This window comes from Pieris rapae, chromosome 8 (genome assembly GCF_905147795.1).
Source record: "Pieris rapae chromosome 8, ilPieRapa1.1, whole genome shotgun sequence".
In the NCBI taxonomy this organism is placed as follows: domain Eukaryota; kingdom Metazoa; phylum Arthropoda; class Insecta; order Lepidoptera; family Pieridae; genus Pieris; species Pieris rapae.
The window spans coordinates 3,866,608-3,887,999 of NC_059516.1; the positions used below are offsets into that span (position 1 = coordinate 3,866,608).

General features: G+C 32.5%; 1 protein-coding gene across 2 annotated transcripts; it reads right to left on the minus strand.

Moving 5' to 3' along the window:
- Positions 1-1,361: 1,361 nt before the first annotated feature.
- Positions 1,362-20,693, minus strand: LOC111002842 (monocarboxylate transporter 14). Of its 2 annotated transcripts, none has more exons than XM_022273100.2 (6): positions 20,387-20,693; positions 5,555-7,128; positions 4,388-4,822; positions 3,903-4,124; positions 2,240-2,549; positions 1,362-2,034 (listed from the first exon to the last, which is right to left on the minus strand). In XM_022273100.2, exons 2-6 carry the CDS (start codon positions 6,767-6,769, stop codon positions 1,844-1,846), a joined length of 2,373 nt encoding a protein of 790 aa, XP_022128792.2. In that variant the 5' UTR covers positions 6,770-7,128; positions 20,387-20,693; the 3' UTR covers positions 1,362-1,843. The 2 variants fall into 2 exon arrangements, with proteins under 2 accessions (XP_022128792.2, XP_022128793.2); XM_022273101.2 differs by lacking the exon at positions 20,387-20,693 and adding an exon at positions 10,658-10,797.
- Between the last annotated feature and the right edge of the window lie 699 nt (positions 20,694-21,392).

Sequence of the window (21,392 nt, forward strand, 5' to 3'; positions counted from 1 at the left end):
TCAGAGGGAAAAATCATGGAAAGTAATTTTACAGCGAGAACTGAAGTCAGAAGAGAATGTTGAAAATAATTATCGTATGACAGACAACCGCCTTGAAACAGTAATGGAACCATTTTTAATTGATTTGAATAGCAGCGACTCAGATTCTTCTGACACAGATGACTCTGAAGAATTCATGGAAGGAATAATGCCTCTAACAGACCATAATTACTATAAAAAATCATTTTTTGTTATTGAGTTTTTTATTTACCTTTAATGTAATATCTAAGAATATCCATCAATCCAAACTAAACAAAAAAAGTGGCAACACAGAGGGTTGTAGGAGGCGCCGCCACTGGAACGCCAACTTATACTTGACAGTCTATATTACATTATACATCCAATCTTTCAAAATTAAGCTGTCTTAACCGATGGGTCTGTAGTCTGTACCCATAGTACAGACTACAACCGTTTATACTTTGAGAAAATGAAACACAGAAAATGGTAACAGATTAAATTAGGTTTCACATACAATTAAGCACCTTGTACCTAACCTTCATGGTAAGGGGGAAAATGTCAACATCTTCAGAAATTGTATTATAATAAGCTAAAACGAGTAACATTGGCGAATTATGCACATATCATTCATGTTCGTAGGAATCTGGAACAATTGCAAATATCTTGTCGAATAGGGGGGATTCTTAAATAAAATATTTACAGCAAATAGGGCCTGCCTATCCGTCCATAAAGAATAGCGTGCACAAATAATAAATCCTGGTGACACCACCGACATTCTAATGAATCTAAATTTTAATATTTGCAAGAATCTGCATAACTGTTGAAATATTGGTACTGTTTGAAACTAAGGCATTTTATAAACTTTGTTGGTATATTTTCTATACATTTTACGTAAGTAATTTTGGAGCATGGAGACAAAACGACACTTCTATACTCTAGCACACTTCTGAGATATGCAAACGAGAACATTTTGTACCTACAATTATAAGTTTTTTGTCTGTAAAATATTTCTAGCCTATTGAGATCTAGTAAATTTGGTTACCTACATAATATCTGTCACCCGCGAACATACGATGCTAAGAAAAGTGAAAAGAGTATTTTATATCGAAAAAATAATAATGGGTCGTATTGACGTGGGGTATTCTTGAAATAATGTGTTGCTCTAGTTACGTCACAATATGTACCTATACTCTTTGGGCACATACATTTTGTACTAGCGAAATAACGACAGATCTTTCCAAATTCGACGATATAGACAAAAAAACAATTTAAATCATGCTTTTATTTTTCAATATTTTACACAATACTTTCTTAAATATATTTCTAGACATAATGTTTAAATGTAAATCAAATCAAAGATCAAAAAGTATTTAAATAACAAAATATAATTCAAAAAACTGTCTTAAGTCACAATAAATCATTTCAGATTTGTTTATAACTGGGATGTACTAATTTTTATGGAACTAAAATTATGTAGACAATAAATGTAAACTGCTCGAGAACACAACAATAAGTACACTATGGTAAATGTATGGTGCCAGGGTAGATATGACGTTAAAAAAACTATACAATTAAGTGATTATGAATAAAAAAGGTACACACGATAAATATACACACAAAACTTAAAACATGCCCTTCGCGCGTCAATACACAAAATATTTAAACAATAAAAAGTGAGTATGATTACCTATATAAAAATATGTAAAATTAAGCCTGCTAAAATCTAATTTCACTCATTACCGTCATTTTTCAAAATAGCTCGTTTTTTAACATTTTTCCAGTAATATAATTGTCTTCGTTTTAAGTAGGTTTAATATAAAAAAAACTAATACAAAAGTAAACTGCTCTAATGGGCAATTATTATTTTAACATTGGGATCGGGTTCTCCCGCAGCATCCTTAGCAAGCGGTGCGTCTCCAACAATCCTAAAGTTTTTTGTGTATGGTATTACAGCTACCAATAGACCAGAGACAACGACCCATATTCCCGCCACGTAGAAGGCTGCATCCCAATATCCGGTCCTGTCACGAAGAGCACCTACAACATTTGAGAACGATTAAACATCTCATATTTATAACAAATATTATATAAAATATATAGTGGCTCAGTTTGTATTAATCTCGCTTACATTTAAAAAAGTTTTACCAGTATTTAAACTGTTCTTATTTAAGTGGGCTATTTTGTATGAAGGTGTTTAGAGTTGCTAGTCGGCATTTCTAAAGAAAAATATTTCTCAACTTACCAGCCATGGGTGGTCCGATCAAATGGCCTACACCTTGACTAAGTAGTACCAAGCCATATGCCATTGTAAATCTCTCCAACGCTATCAGCTCAACCAAAATGCTCGGTGTATAGGAGTACGAACTTGAGAAGGTGAGACCAAAGATGAAAGCGTTCAAAGTGAGAATATAGAAGCTATATGTCTCCTTTGGATCCATCAGGCGGATAAGAACTGGGAAGAGAACGATTGTACCGCCACACAGTACGAGGCAAAGGCCGTATGTTTTGGTGATGTTCACCCATGGGAGGTCACCCATCCATCCAAGCCCAACCTGAAAAAGTTTTTTAAAATCTATAGATATTCTTAAAAAAGTGTTTTTATATCTATACTAATATTATAAAGAGGAAAGGTTTGATTTTTTGTTTGTTTGTTTGTATGAATTGAATAGGCTCCGAAACTACTTGGCAGATTTGAAAAATTCTTTCACTGTTGGAAAGCTACATCATTCCTGAGTGACATAGGCTATATTTCATTTTCAAAAAAATAGGCATCCTTACTAAAATTACGATAACATTAACATTTGTTTATTATTTGATACAATTCTAACAGATGGCGCTGAGTTAAAGGTAGTAGTTTGGCAAGACGACGTTTGCCAGGTCAGCTAGTTTATATATAAGTTTCTACTGTCGGATTGGTTATCGAAAATTTAATTAATTCCATATCGGCAATCTGTTGCAATAGTTTTTTTACAGAAAAACAATTTTTCTTTTCCTAGGGTTGTTAGTAACATTAATTAATTCCTTTTCGAGATACTGTCGGAAAAATACCTGTGTGTACTTATGTACACGCGTTAGAAGTTATACTTGTTTGGCGTAACAAGATTAAAATCTTTTCAAATAATTTATTCTATGTTTGTAGAAAAGGCGACTAACAATAGAAAAAAGGTATTTAAAACATTGAAAGTTTTATTATAACGCATTATCTAGTTAAACAAAAAAACTAAAATGTTGAATATAGCTAACTTCAGGGTTCTTTGTGACGGTGTGCGCGCGCATCATAAAAATTCACTCACATCATTTTTCCCTAACGAAGAAGAAAAAGAAGTAAAAAAGAAGTATACCTTCAAAGTGTTCAGGCTATTTCTTTGTCCGTCCTTGACACTTAATCATATAAAAGAATGCTTATAGTGTTTAAATAGTCAACGTAAACAATTATATGCTCATTAAAGATAAGATACAAAGAGTTACTTAAAAGGCTTGTTTTCATACAGATTACATATTATATACAAGTTTATCAAAGAATACTTTGTACCTAATCGCTTAGAGATATATACAAGTTTTATAGCAAGGTATAAAGATTATACCTTAATCTGTGGAGCAAAAAATATTCAGAAAATCTTTCTAGTGGAGATAGACAACCGTATAAGGCTGCATTCTGATTAAAGTCATTTTATTTTTAATGTATATTAACTATATATATATATAATATAATATTAAATATAAAATATTGGCTGGATTAGGCATCAATGCGTTTTTCTATGTGCACATTGACAGTCGCTTAAAGGAAGAACTTCATGAGAAAAAGGGCATGCCATAGCTGAACCCAAGAAGGTTGTATATTTTTTTATTGTGTTCCTTTTTTTTATTTCAATTATAAATCGACCTGATGTTTCGAAAATACTTACAATTCCAATAATGGTAGCAACTCCGAAAGTACTGAGCATCAGTGCACCTTGCGTCTCAGTATAACCGCTCTCTTCCATGAAAGTCGAAATGTAGAAGTAAGGTACGATGAACCATATGAATAGAACCAAAGTAGACAGATTCATCATTAGAAAATGAAATTCCGTGAACATATTGAAATCGAACGTTTTGTTGATAATGTCCAGTAGACGCCTTCCCCATGTCTGAAATAAGGAAATAGTTTTACTACTACATACTTATACATACTTTAACTTTTTTATACGAAAGTAATCAAATTTTTGAAGGTGTTTTTTTTTAAATAATTGTTTAGATACTGGCAACAACTGTAAAGTTGTACAGTAAGTTTTAATAGGGGGCGTTGCAGCTGTGACAAATTTTTAAATTATATATTATGTACAATTAGATAGCGTTATTACTCTTCGACCGCCGATTTGAACAATCTTAATTTTGAATCAGCGTCGCTTACCTTATCTTCCTCCTCCTTCACTGACCACATTGAATTTCTATAAATATCTGGGCAGGAAGATGCTCTCAATTTATATTTAGCAATGTTCATCATAGCACCCCTGTGCATAATCGAGTTACGATGTACTCTAATACCCCTTAAATAGTTGTGATCGGCTTGAATATTCCTGGTAAACCAATCCTGACCCGCTTTTGGAGTAATGACGTTATTTTCAGGTATCGGTTGGAGCAATTTATCTTTAACATTTTCCATTTTCTTTTCAAATTCTTTCTTTTCCTTTTTGGTTATTTTTGTTTTCCCATCCTTCTTTGGAGACTCGATTGGTAATTTAGTCTCCGAGGATGTCCTCAGAGCAAGTAGTGAAGGATAGTTTTGCAAAACGATGCTGTATAGGCGTTCGTTAGTCTTTAGTTGCTCCAATACTTCAATTGGTACCTGAAAGAAAATAAAAGTATCAAAAATGTAGGTATATTTTCAAATTGTAGTAATAATATCAGTATTGGCTTAATGGCTTCAGCATGCCGTGCCCGTGCACCAATGGACTTGCTGTTTATTAATAAACTAGCAGACTCGGCCAAGCGTTGCTGTGGCTAAGGTTTTTGTTATATTACATAGTAGTAAATTAATCAAGGGAAACCGTAGGAGAACTTATGTGAAACGTTGGTACCACGACACGGACCTAAACTAAACTACCTTTAACTCAGCGCCATCTGTTAGAATTGTATCAAATAATAAACAAATGTTAATGTTATCGTAATTTTAGTAAGGATGCCTATTTTTTTTGAAAATGAAATATAGCCTATGTCACTCAGGAATGATGTAGCTTTCCAACAGTGAAAGAATTTTTCAAATCTGCCAAGTAGTTTCGGAGCCTATTCAATTCATACAAACAAACAAAAAATCAAACCTTTCCTCTTTATAATATTATATATATAGTATAGATGACATCGCTCGCACGGTCAAGAATAACATCGTCAGAAAACAGGCTAGACCCACTATAACCAAAAAGTCAAAGGAGTAAATGCGTGTAAATCTCAGGAGGCTGATCACCTAGTTGCCAATTAGATTGACAAATGATCGTGAAACAGATACAGAAATCTCAGATTTAAAAAGGTACATACTTCAACACTTATAAGAACGTGGGGATTACATACGTAAAAAGCATACCCTTTCATTTTGTCGCAAGAATGTAGGCAAATTTATGACAGAACTGCCCTTATGTAGTTGTGACGAATCCGCATTTCTTTTTGTAGCCTCTTCTACGTTTTCTGCTTCTGCTATAGAAGAAATTAAGGCCATAAGAATGTCTTCGGGTGTATCACCACTATTCATCAGTGACTTCAACTCATCAACTCCAGGGTATATAGACTCTCCGCCACATGATTTCGCAGACCTTCCTGATATCGAAGTATAACTACACGCTCTCTTAGCTTTACTAAGTTTCCTTTGTTTTTTTTGTTCTATGATCAGCCACTCTGGATCCCTCATTACCGCTCCGCAAACGCACACATTAAGTACTGTGCCAGCCAAAAGAAGCAAAGTTCCTCTCCAACCGTACTCATCCAACAAATACGTGGTCAGGGGTGAGTACACAAATGTACCAAATCCAACACCACATGATCCTAAACCTACTGCTAGGTTACGGCGTTTTTCAAACCAGTATGCTATAGATACCACGGCAGTTACATAAAGTAACCCCATTCCTAATCCAGCAATTATACCATACGTAACGTACAACGCTTCAACTGTGTTACTGTAGGAGGCAGCAACAAATCCAACAGTGGAAAAAACTCCACCGACCATAGTCATCCTCTTACAGCCGTATCGATCGACAAGAGCGCTCATTATGGGTCCAGCTATCAATGGAACCGATATAAAAAGACTGCCAATCAATGAAGTCTTTGCTTCGCTTGTTTCGAAGAAGTCCACAAATTTTATCTGCAGTAAACCGTAAGAAAAAGCCGAGCCATCAGCCACCGTGGCGATAAGAAAAGAGGCGGCTACGACCACCCAGCCCCATCCCCCATCCGGTATCTGTGGTACTTCTTCATTGTCTTTGCTAGAACATATACTATCTGCATCACCAACGCCCAAAAATTTAACTCTTTCATTAGTTGACTTTGCATCGTCATCGTCTTTGTTATAGGCAACACTTAGTGTATCCTTCTTTTCGTCCGTTTTCATCGCATTCACTGTATTTAGGTCATTGTTTTCCGAGTTTCTGATATCACCCTTGCTGTCATGAACGGAATCGATGTACTTGATGTCACTCTTGATTAACAGCGGAGACGTAGTCTTCTCCTCTTCAGACGGTACGCTTTGTTCATGTTTAACTTTATCTTTACCTGGTATTCCATTTGCGTACTGTCTTTCCGTTTCCATTCCACGCGTTTTAAGTACGGTTTTAAGTACGTACTTGGTACCGTGTGATCTTCTTATAGAAGAGTTAAGTCGCTTTCAATGAGCGAGTTAAGTTTGTCTACGTTGAAGAGACGATTAGTTCTCTTGACCAATTTCTTAATCTCGGATCTCTAGCGGAATACCGGCAGGGGCTCTTCGATATACAAAGAGTGAGAGTGCTGGGTTTGTTGCTTGACGAGTTCATCAAGGACCGGCTAGTCCTCGATATCAATATATTAAAAAATACACTTTCAAAATTGTGGCGCGTTTGTCTAATAAACGTCTTCTCTCTTTTTGACATTAAAGTCTTTCTGCTTCAAACATTTCAGTGCAGAAACAATCTGAAACAAATAATTTAAAAATTAATATTTCGTTGACTTTTACTAACAATAGCCGTTTCAATGTTAAAGTTTTTCACGAAGACAGTATTCTAATACGACGAAATTATATTTCATATTCAATATATAACAAACCAAACACCTACTTATAACATGATAATACTTTTTTGATCTTACTTTATCAAACATAGCAGACTCGGCCAAGCGTTGCTGTGGCTAAGGTTTTTGATATATTACATAGTAGTAAATTAATCAAGGGAAACCGTAGGAGAACTTATGTGAAACGTTGGTACCACTACACGGACCTAAACTAAACTACCTTTAACTCAGCGCCATCTGTTAGAATTGTATCAAATAATAAACAAATGTTAATGTTATCGTAATTTTAGTAAGGATGCCTATTTTTTTTGAAAATGAAATATAGCCTATGTCACTCAGGAATGATGTAGCTTTCCAACAGTGAAAGAATTTTTCAAATCTGCCAAGTAGTTTCGGAGCCTTAATTCAATTCATACAAACAAACAAAAAATCAAACCTTTCCTCTTTATAATATTAGTATAGATAGATAAAAAATGCCTATTAATCATTGTATGATCTAATTAATGGAGGAAGTTTCAAACCAAAATACTAAGGTCAATGACCCAAGATAACGCTTATAGAATCTCTCGATGTATATTATAGATTTCTTATCTATTGCATTTTTGTTAATTTATCTACATCAAGATAAAGGTTCGACATATTAAGCATATATATATATATGAAGGAGATATAAGGATAAAATTGTGAACATATAGAGTGTAGTTTTAAGGTCTTACTAACAAGGCCGTGATTAACTAACCAATTGAATGATTCTGCGTGGTTAGACAGATCGTCACTGAACTGTAATTAACTTGAATAAAGTGAACTAAAAATAAAACAATCTACTTTAGCCTTATTATTGAATGCGTCAGTTGAATGATTACGTCATTATATCATATGCGAAGATCGAAGACATTCTCGTAAATAAATTCTACTTTTAAGTCGGCTGACAGAATTGTTATTTATAACTGTGGTGAAGAGTTTATAGTCAGTTGTGTTCCCATGTTCGGCAGCAAATAAAATTTAGATTTTTTTACGTTCATAAGTGTTGTTACCTACATAAATAAATTTGTTTCGGCTATTATATAGGTAACTAAATAATTAATGAATTATTTAGTTTATATATAATGTTTATGTACTGACTAACTTTTATATGCAACTTTATTTACTCTGACGACAAATGCTTACAAAGATTTGGCTTCTTTTGACCCCGCTTTTGTATGTTCACAAGTTTTTAAATGACATTAAAGAGAGATGTAAATATATCAGTCTAACCATTTTTCTTTCATAAACTAAATAATATTACTACAACGTTCAATGCATAACATCGAATACAATGTTCATTGTAAGAATTAATCTCAAGTCAAGGTCATCAGATGATAGTATTTTTGGTTATCTTTTGACTAGCAACACAGACGTCTCGTTTGTACTGCACTATAATACTTTCCTTGCTTTATTCAGAAGAATTCCCGTCAGAAGAATGATATACATACTAACTAGATACCTACTGACCGCGCGACCTTGTTCATTATCAATCAGTTTTCGGTAATATCAGAGACAAATTCCTAACAATTTTAACTTACGGGAGACATATTTAGCATTTAAATCTCTAGTATATAACAAATATTATTTAAAAGATTTTAGCGTAACAACTGACCCGACGACCTTCTTTGTCAATATTTTTTAATATTTTTTTTATAAATTTATTTATTTATTCACACCTCGTTGCATTAAATAAAAATACAAATAACACAATACATAAAAATTATAAGGGGCGGCCGCTAACAAGCGATATTTAATAATATTAGGAACCATTAAAAGTGCTACTAAATCATGGCCGTGTTGAGGTTAATGAACCTGTATGGCTTCTCCGAGCAGAATTTCATAAAAAATATATTTTAAATTAACGCGGACAAAACGGGTCGTACATTAATAAAATACAGAAAGTAATAGAATATAGCGTATCTACTAGTTAACATTTTTGATCATTCTAGAGTTCGACAAGCATAGGTTTGGATAGACCAAAGAGAATAGAAAAGCTAGTGTCAAAGGAAAAATGTAATATGTATTGTACTTTTTAATCATTCCGTTTATTTATTTATTTTAAACTTATTTATTAGTATCACAGTTTCACATTAATTCCAATCCTTCCCTTACTAAGTAATGGACAAAGCTATTCTTGGGAATTTAGCCAGTCTTATACTGAAAATGTAAAGATTTACCGCAACATTACCCGTATTGTTGTCTTTCTTAATTTATTAATAACAATAAATAAATCACATTGCATTTCTATAAAAAAATATAATGTCGTTATAGACATAATATATCGTTTAACTTCCTAAATTTCTATCAGTTCTTCCGTTTAATTTCTTTCTCTCTCTTTTTAATTATATAATAAATATAAAATTATATAAAATTAAAGATTTTTTTATTTATATAATAGTATTTGTAACAAAAAATAATTAATCGATACGAACTAAAAATTGTATGACCTTCAAAACGCCTTAATGTTAAAAATATTTTAGCAATAACCAATGTTTATAATCAGATAAAAGGGGAGCTAATCAGCAGCTGAACGATCGGCTGCTATCACAACACGTCTATCGATTATCAACTCATCTCACTTTTCATAACAGCAGTAACACAACAGACCGAAAGAGACGAAGATACTTACGCAGATTAAATTTTTATAAAAGGGCTAGTTTCCAAATGTAACTCTCGTACTTGCAATACTGTTCCTAATAATATCCAAAGAAAACTAAATAGAATTTACATACACAAACGGGATTGATCTTACCCGCTCTACGCCCTTGACTTGCGAACTAGTGGTAAATGTAAATTTACGATTAATTTAATTTGTTTTCTTGACGTTCATAAGTGTACATGTTTACCTAAATGAATAAAGATATTATGACTATGACTATTGCTATTGGAAGTTACAGAGTAAGGGTGCTGTGCTTCTCTGCAGTGTCACTGCTCAACATGAATTGAGAGCATTTATCGCTCCATTATTGATATCGCATGTATAAGATACTATACGTAATCATTCTGAGGACGACGCCTATCTCATTAATTAATACAATTTTAAATACGACAGTCTCAGGACCTTAATAAATTATTTAGTATGGCCTTGGAAGCGCTGAAACATAACATGTTATGTGGCTAGTAATAAATAATTATGCACAACGCATTTAGTCTATAACTACTGTCTACTCAGTTAAAATATACATAGATAATGTTTAAATATTTACACTGTGATTCAGTTAATTTTAAATATGGTCACCCCATGTGTCATCACATGACGTGCCTAGTTCATAAACAGCGAAATAAATCTGTTCCTAAAGCGAATACCGAAAATAAAAACAAATAAAACATTTTTATATACGTCGTGTTATCTTTAGTATCGAGTGTACAGATATCAGTAGTAGTATAGTCTATAATTTATATTACATACCAATAATATAATCACAGATTGGAATTTTATAGTGATTTCTGCGATTTCAGAACAAGTTATACGTTGAGTGCAGGCAGTCCCTTGAATATTCGCAACAGTTATCGCTCACAGTTGTCCGATTACTGAACTAGAGAGCGTTCAATTAAATATAAGTATGCGTAGATGACGTCACTCATTCGCTAAAGGCACCGATAAACACAACTATCGAAGCTAAAGTCAGTACTGACTACGCACCTAAACCCACACGTTTGCGTCTGGCATATCAAACGAGAGAAAGCGAGATAAGAGGAAAAGAAAGGGAGCAAAACCTTCATTTAGAATTTATGGTTTTTATCACTAACTTTATAAACAAAAAGTATTTAATCGTATTGGTAACAATAAATGTTATTATTTATAAAAATTAATTCTAATTTTACAACCTGTTTCCAAATCAAGGGCGAGGAGAACTAGCAAAAACTTTCCGTCACTTTTGAATTGAATCACTAAGTTTGTACAAGGAAATTATAAGGAATTGCAACTATTACGCCATGCTTCAAATAACATTGAAATAAAATGTCGTTGTAAACTATCAAACGCTTAGTAATACTAATAATAATCATAATGTAAATGCGGGTAATTGTAAATGCAATATATGATACTAAAACAAACATAAAATTAAGTACCTATATTTTAAAAACTATTATTCGTATAATTATTAGCCCTGTTTGCGTATTCGCTTCAATGAAGAACTTTATAACTTACATAGCGTCGCGCGTCGATAAAATCGTCCAATTCTTAAAATGAAATACACAACATATTATATGCATCTATTGAACAATTGAGAAACTTATCTCTTAATAAAAACGCAACTTTCTTATTCCTTAAACTAAATCACGGTAATTTATGAGTTGCATAGACAGATATGTTCATGTTTTTTTATGGATAGTTGAAATTGTTATCTGTGGTCATTAGGTGTCACACTTGTCTTGTAATTATTACAAATATGTAGTATAATATTAAGAGTAGCAAGAATATAACGATGACCTCATACTGTATTGGAGATTAATTATTTAATGATACATCTAAAATAAATTATTTTAGAAGTATCATATCGACTACAAAAGCCCCAGACTAGACAGATAATTATGAAATAACCGTCGAAAATATATTCCAACTGAAGGTGGGACAAATATAATATGTTGCACATGAAATGTCTAGTTTTGCGTAAAGCGAGACATTGGCTACTCTCCAGACACGTCACTGGAGACGCTTCACAAAATATAATCATAGTTAGTACTAAATATTAACCCATTGCATAACGAACAAAATTGTCTAACTGGATACAAATCAGATATAACGGTCTGTGCAGTCAAACAACCACTGAATAAGGAACCGTATGTAATATTATAAATAATTAAATATAGAATAAGGAACTCACTTATGCCTGTATGTTTTCGTGTTTCTCTAATGTGCTTCTTTCAAGCTCCTTTTAAAATAGTTCTTTTTTATAAAACAGGGGGCTCACATGCAGGAGGCTCACCTGATGTTAAATGTTACCCTAGCTTATGGACAAATCGCAAATCCATAGGGAGCGCGAGTGCGTTGCCAACCTTTAAAAAATTACAGTTTCTTGTCTATTATATATATGTGAAACAAATTATAGACACTTCAGTAATGATAATTATGTATAACTATAATACAAGTAAATGTTTTTATTTGTGACGTGTCATGTTAGGAAATTGATAAATAAATAAATACAAATACTAGTTTAAAATTCAAATCAAGAAAAAAAAGTTCATTAGATTCTCGGAATAATATTGAGAATAGAAACCGTATTATGAAAATATCACCGTTGCTAAGATAGGAACAATGCTTTTATTATTACACATGCGGTTAGGTATTAGGTTTCAACAATTGATAATCTTTATTGTATTCACATTTAGAATGTCTACAGACTACAGAAGGAGAAAATTAGTACTTGAACTATGAGTTGATAAATAATATTATTGAATATTTAGTAGCAATTAAGAGCAGTGTTGTCTTAGTGGGTTCAGCTTGCGACCCTTATCCCTGATGACGAAGGTTCGATCTCCGGCTGTGCACCAATGGACTCTCTTTCTATGTGCGCTTTTACTACGAAACATCCTGGGGAAACCTTGCTTTAGAACCAGAATGAACGGCGTGTCACAAGCACCAAACTAATCACCTACTAGCCTTTTACATTGGCAAATGACCATGAAACAGAAATCTGAGGAGCAGAAATAATTTCATTAATTGCTAGGAAGTAAACAAACAATGGTCCTACAGCCTTCTTAGGGCCACAGATGTCTGCATCTGTGTCGTCATTTGTTTGTTCTAATTAGTAGGCGTAGTCTGTGGGCCACGCCGTCGTGTTTTGGGAAAAAGTCACGATGACCTTATACTAAAGTAGTATTGGCCGACTGTGCCGGTAATTATGTGATTTATTGGTTCTAGATAACGCATAAGTGGACCGAACGCATTTGACACACATTCCTAATGAGAGGTTGATTAACTTCTCATTGAATCAATCGTTAATGTCAAAACAGTCTTTCAGGCGCCGGCGTCATTGAAAATGTAACAAATATGATGTTGACAGAAATCTGTATAAAATCGTAATAAATAATCATTATCAAAAATGCAAAATATAGTTTTATTTATTTATAAGTAGGTCACAGATTGGCCAAATAAAATTACGTGTGCTTGTAAATAACTTAACTGAATTAATTATAAGAATTTGTATTGGTTCCAAAAAACGTCATTAATTTCTGGTATAAATATTGTACTCATATCCACTACAGGAAATTATAAGAAAATCAGTGGTGTTTTGTCTCTTATCTATTTACCTTACATAGAAAAACATCAATAACGAAACGATAAGGTTGACAAGTAAATGATGATAATTTTCCACTGAGAAGTCGGTCATCAGTTGGAAACCGAAGAAATCATACAAGTGCTGGAAGGTCAGAATAATACTAGATGGGGCTTTATATTGGTTTATATCCTAGCACTAGTGTGATAATGGACCAGGTTTGCTTTAGAATTATGACTACGTATCCTTCATTCATTTGTTTTATTATTGTAACACAGAAAAACATGAAAAGGCTGTTTGTTCAATAGGTTCCATTCAAATCTGATATGTCAGAACAGAGAGAAGATTTTAAGTCTAATTTCTATTTTATAATACATATTTACAATTTCTAACCTATGTAGGTTAGATATATTTTAATAATTTATATCGGATATATAGAAAATTAAAACAAATTTAAAATCTCCCTGTGACACTACCTTTGATGTTGGCATATCCTCGCTAAAATCACCAGCTCTGGGTCCACCGGTACTATCTACCAGGCGCCAACTTAAATATTTTAGTTTAAACATAGTAGGTATACAAATCTAATAAATTCTTACAGAATCGTAAGTTTTGATTTCTTGCTAAGTGCAAATCTGTAAGTTTGCATACCAACACAAAGTCAATTGTCTTTAATATAGGTAAGTATTGACTCGCGCCTGTAATTTAAATAAGCTATTTCCACGTAGACGCCTTGAACGGTGAACAATCCGCTGCGAACCGGTTTAAATGCAGCATAGGGCTAGAAGCTAACTGCAGTGGCCTTTGATTGTAACCAGTTTTTTGTTCAAGAACTATTGCAGTTGCTAGGCCAAGCCTAGACTTGAACAAGTAGGGTAATCCAATAGTACTAATTTGTAAACCTTATTGACGACCACAGATTCTACAAATTAGATCTGTCAATATTGACGTTTGACATTGGTAAGCGCTTTCAAATATTATTGTGTATATATAATGAAATTTAACGACTTTTGTGTGCCTTTATTACTATAATTCGGTCAACTCTTCTTTGTTATAAAACTCCTAATAATCATTGTAATAAATAAGCAAATAAGTCAACTAAATATTCTTAAAGTCAACGTCATTGCAAAGTTATCGCGAAAAAATTACACGCGTGAAATGAGAAATTTACATCAACTGAAGGTTCATTTCAAGGCAGCCCTAAAATAGAAGGTACCAAGGCAGACGATCTCTGACGTCATTTGGCAGGCTCCAGTTTGCAAACAGAGATTTAGATCAAATTACGACAAATACTGTCAGGGTATGATTCACAGTTCAGATGGAAGCTATAATTCTATTTTAGGAGAACTTACATACAAACGTTAAAATGTTTGGAATCAAATAGAGAGTAGATTTTTTGAATTCAGTTTACCAATGTGTACGATTTATTTTATAGGGTTGGTTTAATACTATGTTTATACGTCTGTCTTAAAATTTAATAGTGTGGTAAAGATTTGCTATTTATAAACATATGTATACAAATTTTACTAACTTTCCTTTGCAAGGAAGGATTATCTCTTTAAAGATTCACGTCTTAAAAGATCTTTTGTCTCTTCATGGATAATTCCTTCGTAGAAGTTAATTGTACCTCACACGAACTTTATTATAGACTTAAGTACTTTGATTTTCTAGGACTTTATTCCATGTAACTTTGTTGCTATTCCGTGGAGTGTTCAGGATATTCACGAAAATGTGCCATAATACCGCTTGTGTCGTTATGCGCTTCATAAATGATTAATTATCAAGTCGATCTATGAATGAAACAGTTTTAGTGAATGAAACAATAATCGACGCAATACAACTCTATGATTTATAACAATTTTAAAAATAAAAATATTATTTTATACAAACGTTTTACTTTGTATATATTATTTTTAGATTATGTTCTTTGAACGTTCAAAGTGGATTAATAATATATGTGTGAGCAAACAAAATATTATTTTAACACATTGATATATTGCGTTTCTGTAAAACAAATATTTACACAGACACAGTATTTTATACGACTTCCGTTTTCTTTAAAAACAACTTAACGCAATCATCAACCACTAATGATTTTTAAAGAGAACCAAAGACTAATTGTCTATGGCTAGAGCGGTACCATTCATCAATACTTTTTCGACTTTAGTGCTTTGAATTGTCAAATTACAGCGGTTCCTTTTGCCTAATTCTACAATAGACTTCCGACAATGCCAACTGTCTGTTGGCAAATTCTGTCGACTAATTCGTAGCGTAGCTAATTTGACCGTGCATATAACATTAACTTCATTCTACTAAATTATTGTAGATCTTGTTTGTTAGAGAAATAATAATAATGCAATAACGCTATACGGACATTGACCTCTTATTACAATCATCATTTTTATTTTATAGACAGCTGTGTCTCACACATTTCGATTTTTGAATTTGAGATATCCGGTTTTCTTACGTTGTTTGCTTTTACCGTGGTGGCAAGTACTAACTGTGCAGAATAGGAAAGATATTGCCATTAATATATAGCCGTAATTCGAAGGCACGACCTTACTACCACCCCAACAACCCGCGACGGCGCCAGCCGAGGTTCAGATTCTCGGTAAACCCAATTCAGGCCGAGCTAAGCTCGCCAAAACAGCCCGAGCTGAGCTGTAAAGGCCCTTAAGGGCAACAGCGAGATTCCTTACATAAATAAGCACGACCTTTACCGAAGGTCGTACGCTTAACCCACTACGCTGTCTTACATATATAATAATTAGATAAACTAATAGGTATTTTCCAAACGGCCTTATAAAACTTATTTGTGGTTTATGTGTTAGCTTAAGATATAAACGCTGAGGGAAACGACAGAGAGCTATTAATGTTTTGTACTTATCATTATAATGTCACTTTAAAACTGTCTAAACGCGACAAAAATAATTGAAATGTTATATCAATGGAATTGAATAGATTATATTTGAGCCATCGTTAGTAAATTTTACACAATTTTAACAAAATAAACATGGCGTCCCTATTAATTTTATTATATTCAAAAAAGGAACAGTAAAATCTAATAATTCAATTAAAAAATAAGACTACGGAAGTGCTTTATAGTCTCTGAATTCAAATTTAAAAAAAACATTCTATTTTTTATGTCCCTTATTAGTATTCATAGAGTTGTTATAACCGCTCTGTACCGAATTGGATTAGGGTTTGACGACAGACTCAGGGTCGGAACAATAAAGCAGTTGTTATCACTTCTAAGTGCAATAAATGATAAAGCATTTACCTTAATCAAATAAGATGGAGTCATTCAACTATTTCAATTACAAGGCGCGAGTTTATGACAGAAAATTATTAGAATACTGATGAAGTTACTTGTACCACTGGTATAAGTGGTACAAATAACTTTATTCTTACCCTTTGTTCATATAGAACATACTCCGTTCAAAGCTAAAATAGTAGTATACTAAATTAAAACATCTTTGACGGGTACAAACGCGTATTTATTACATTATCTAGATGACATGGTGAACTTTGTATCACCTACTTAGTGTCGAATTTAATATATATTTTATTAAACAGACAAAAGATATCGGACCTAACACTATGCTATGCGTGTAAGATACAAACGTCTGAAGGCATCTATAAATTTATGACAATCAAGCGACAGTTTTACATTTCTGTAAAGTCAAAATATAATACATCTGACAATCATTGTCGTTTCTAGTATTCTTCTTTACTTTATGTCTGCCATCGTTTAAATCTACCCTATACATTTTCACACATTCCAAGATTCATAATCAGCCAAATCGATCCAGCCATTCTTGAGAGACGACTGCAGTCAATAAATATATTTATATATATATATATATATATCACTCGTAACGTTACCCGAAGTTTCGCATGTTTTTTAGCAATATTGGTCATCTCGAGACCATAGCGCATCTTATTTGTGTGCAGTACTGGTACTGGTGTAAACCAATGATAATATTGTAGTAGGTAAAGAAATCTTTTTATGAAAAAATGTGTGGAATATTTCCCCATTCATATTTATTCAGCAACTTTTTTAAAAATAAAATACATATTTATGATATCATAAGGTAGGTTATAAATGAAAAATACCCGTGGTTTTCTTGAAATTAAACAAAAAACACTGTAGAGAAGGTTATAATAGCTTGTGATATTGAATACTAAGTAGATTCGTCTTACAACTTTATGTACTAGAATTCGTAGCGATTCTATAATATTTTACTTTATTATTTCTATCATGTGTAGACAGTGTCTTAAATATTTTAGTTTTAATCCTTGCCCAAAGCCAAAGCCCCTACAAAAGGCAGAATTATTTGAAGGATAAAAGGCTTTACTAATATTGCTATTGTATTTATAAGATAAACTATATTCCGCCAATTGTTCCAATTACAATACTGGCCACAAGAGACCTTTTACTGGTAATAAAATACTCACTACAAATAGAACACATGCTAGTCTAATTGAATGTTTACCACAATGTAGTCATATTGTATTACTCTATGGACTGTAGGCACGCAATGATTCCTATAACTCACAAGGAATTTTTATAAGTCTAAAAAATCTAATTTCTGTGAGACAGCAGCATTTATACATCGTTGCAATGTTTTTTTAACACACATTCGTAATTCAATTTCCTGGCTGCTCGAAATATGACGAAAATGAAATATTCGTGTAAAACAACCATTCGTCAATTTTTTATTAGAGTCATAAGTTCGGCGTTGTATATGTCCTCGATTAATACAGAATTTATTGTTCCAGTGTCTCATGATGTACTAGTTTTTAAAGTACATTACCCACATATGATATCGTATAAGTAATTGCCACCGTAATATTTTTCGTAATGAGCCAACTCCATCTTAGGTAACTTGTCACATAGACTTAGGCGCCAGGTACAGTACCTGTTTAGGGTCATTCACCTTTCGTACTTTAAGGTCATATGTACCGGACGAAACATGATGCAAATTGCATGCCGATAATCGGATGTAATATTTACAAACATAAAGTATGGTTTCATTTAAGAAATTGCAAATACTTATGTTTTAAGTTTCCAAAACTATTATTTTAGTTTGGCGGCGCGTATACGCCTAATCTTTTAACAAAAAAATGCTAGTTGTTGGATATTTAATTTTGTTGTTAAATGATTTTGTATTACTGAATTAGTACCTTATTCCTGAGGCTTATTCCTTAAGCTGGCACAAGCGCCGATAAAAGTATTGCATATGACTAACCAAATTAATCTTTATACTAAAGAGTCACCAATAATACAATTTTTGAATATTAATAATGTTGATATTCGAGATACAGTTCCTCCTTTTGGATATCTTGACGATTTAACGTTTAAGGACTGCCGTAAATCTTGTAAATACATCATAATTTTATAGACAGCTACTTAATGTTTTCATACTATTAACGCATATGATTCAAAACCAATTACTAATATTTTCTGACTTACAATTAAAATTCTACCTACTTACCTACTTGCTAATGGCAAAAGATCCTATATGACGGATACAAGGTCATGGACGAATTTTTAATTATAAATGAAGCGTTTCATTCTTGTACGTTGTAAATGTCACTGGTAAACTATCATAAAAGCATTAGACACGGATTACGAGACTAAACCTATTTATAATACTACAGAAGACTTGGAAACATCCAAGAAACGATCATATTATAACCACTCTTTGACCAGGGATAACAGCCTGCTGCGTGCAATCCTCTTTAACATCTTGGTTAATTTATTTAAAATTCCATATTAATAGATCAATAAACAATATACAAAAGAGGCTTTTTGTATGCCTCATTTCTTAAAAGGCCTGTCAAACTATTTCTTATCCACGTTTATCTTATTTGACAGTGTCTCGAGATTGTAAATTGTGATAAGAATCAAATAACAAAAAATGTGCTATAATCCTAATAAAGATAACTAGAATAAATAACTGATTTTAGCTAGTAAGTATTTATTGATTTTTATCGGTAGGGATATATCATATTATGTCACTTCGTTTCATGTTCATTAAGAGAAAGTAATTCGCAAGAGAAAAGGCCTCTTGACGTCGATGCCGTAATATATTGTATTTAATATGAATAATTATAAAAATCTGTAAAAATTAATATTTAAAGGGTTACCTTTTGTAACTTTAAAGGAGTAAAATATATGTCCCTATTGTTAAAGCATAGAACCGAAAGCCCCAGGTTAGCGGCCGGTAATACTTTAATAAATTCGTGAAGACACATAATGCTGATAAAAAAATTTGCTTTATTTATCGATGAAACAGAAATGTGTCACGCCATAGGGGACTTCAGACAACAATGCTTACCCGAGACAAGATTAAACTAAAATCCTTTGTGCTTATGTGATTCATATCTCAAGTTACTTTGGAATTCAGAAAGACTATCGTATTGATATTTTAATATACAAAACATAAATGGTGCACTAGTCATATATATTATTAACGAATGCCAACCGATGGAAATCTAGAATCTACAAGTGAGGAGAAAACCCTGATACTCAGGATCATTACCTAGATTTACTTTATCAGTGAAAAGATAACGTTTATAATGCAATAAACTTGTATAAACGAGATTCGTACCTACTAACAGGCCATAAAAAATTAATGAAACGTTGAATAAAAAATCTCGCCGATATATTTGTTTTAAAACCTTTTTATACTACATACGTACGTTACTATGGATAAAAATTAAATTCTAACACAGTTAAAAGATAAATGGTTATGTTTGTGACTATACTTGTTTATCTCTTCAACATTCAACAAAGCAACTTTTACAATGCACCGTATCCTTGAGAGTTTTGTATTAAACAAAACATTGACAAAAACTAGCAACAGGAAGCGATGAACATTGCAAACTATACAAATATTAAACAAAGTACATACCTGGATACGTAGTAACCACAGTAAAACTGAAATAAAACAGCGGATACACAGAAACAGTTCACAAACGTGCGTTAGCTTACAAAACACTCTGGGATCTGAGAATTTATTTATGAGGCGAGACCCGCGTCGCGCCTCAAACATAAAATCCCCATTTTTAAATCTATTCATAAACGTCCGTTACGCAGAATTCCTCTCGACAAATGTTAATTATCTCTTGATAACGATGTTTACTTATGACTTTATTTTATTGTGATCCAAGATGAAGTGGAATTTTGCTATCTTTTGGCACATAAATACAATTTTCTCCAAACAATTGTTTTAATTAACGAAAGCGGTCGTTTTCGCCTATGTTCAAACAAAAATGATGTTATTTACGTACTTAGCTAGTTAACTAACGCGGTTTCTGATTAAATGCCAAATGCCAAATACTGTAAAGGCAAATTTTGCGAGGACCATCTCTAACTACAAATTATATGAAATTAAAAAAAATAAAACATCTTTATTGAAATACTGTTCGAATTCCTACGATGATAATTATAGAGAAGTGTAAATCTTTTTAAGCAGAAAAATTATCATAACTAAGATTCTGGTATAAAATATATACTTAATACTTAGTCAGCTTAGCTTCATCTATGACTTCATAATAAATATCAAATTAATTTTTTTGATATTCATACGCGTTCTACTGTAGTTTTTATCGATCACACGTCAAATTTCATAAAAAAACCATTTTCATCAAGAAAGATAAAGACGTTCATAAATTAAATGAATGACGCTACTATTAAATAAAACAACATTTACTGTTAATTATTTCTTATTACATAATAACGTGTCATAACAATAATAGTAAACTTTTTCAATTTTAATTACATATTTAATACTATAATTTGACTAGAAAGCATTAATTAATTTGTGCTTAGTATAATATTTGTAGATTGGTATAAATTTTAGTACCATAGATTACTACTACAACAGAGATTCCAAAGGAGTGATTAATACTAGATAG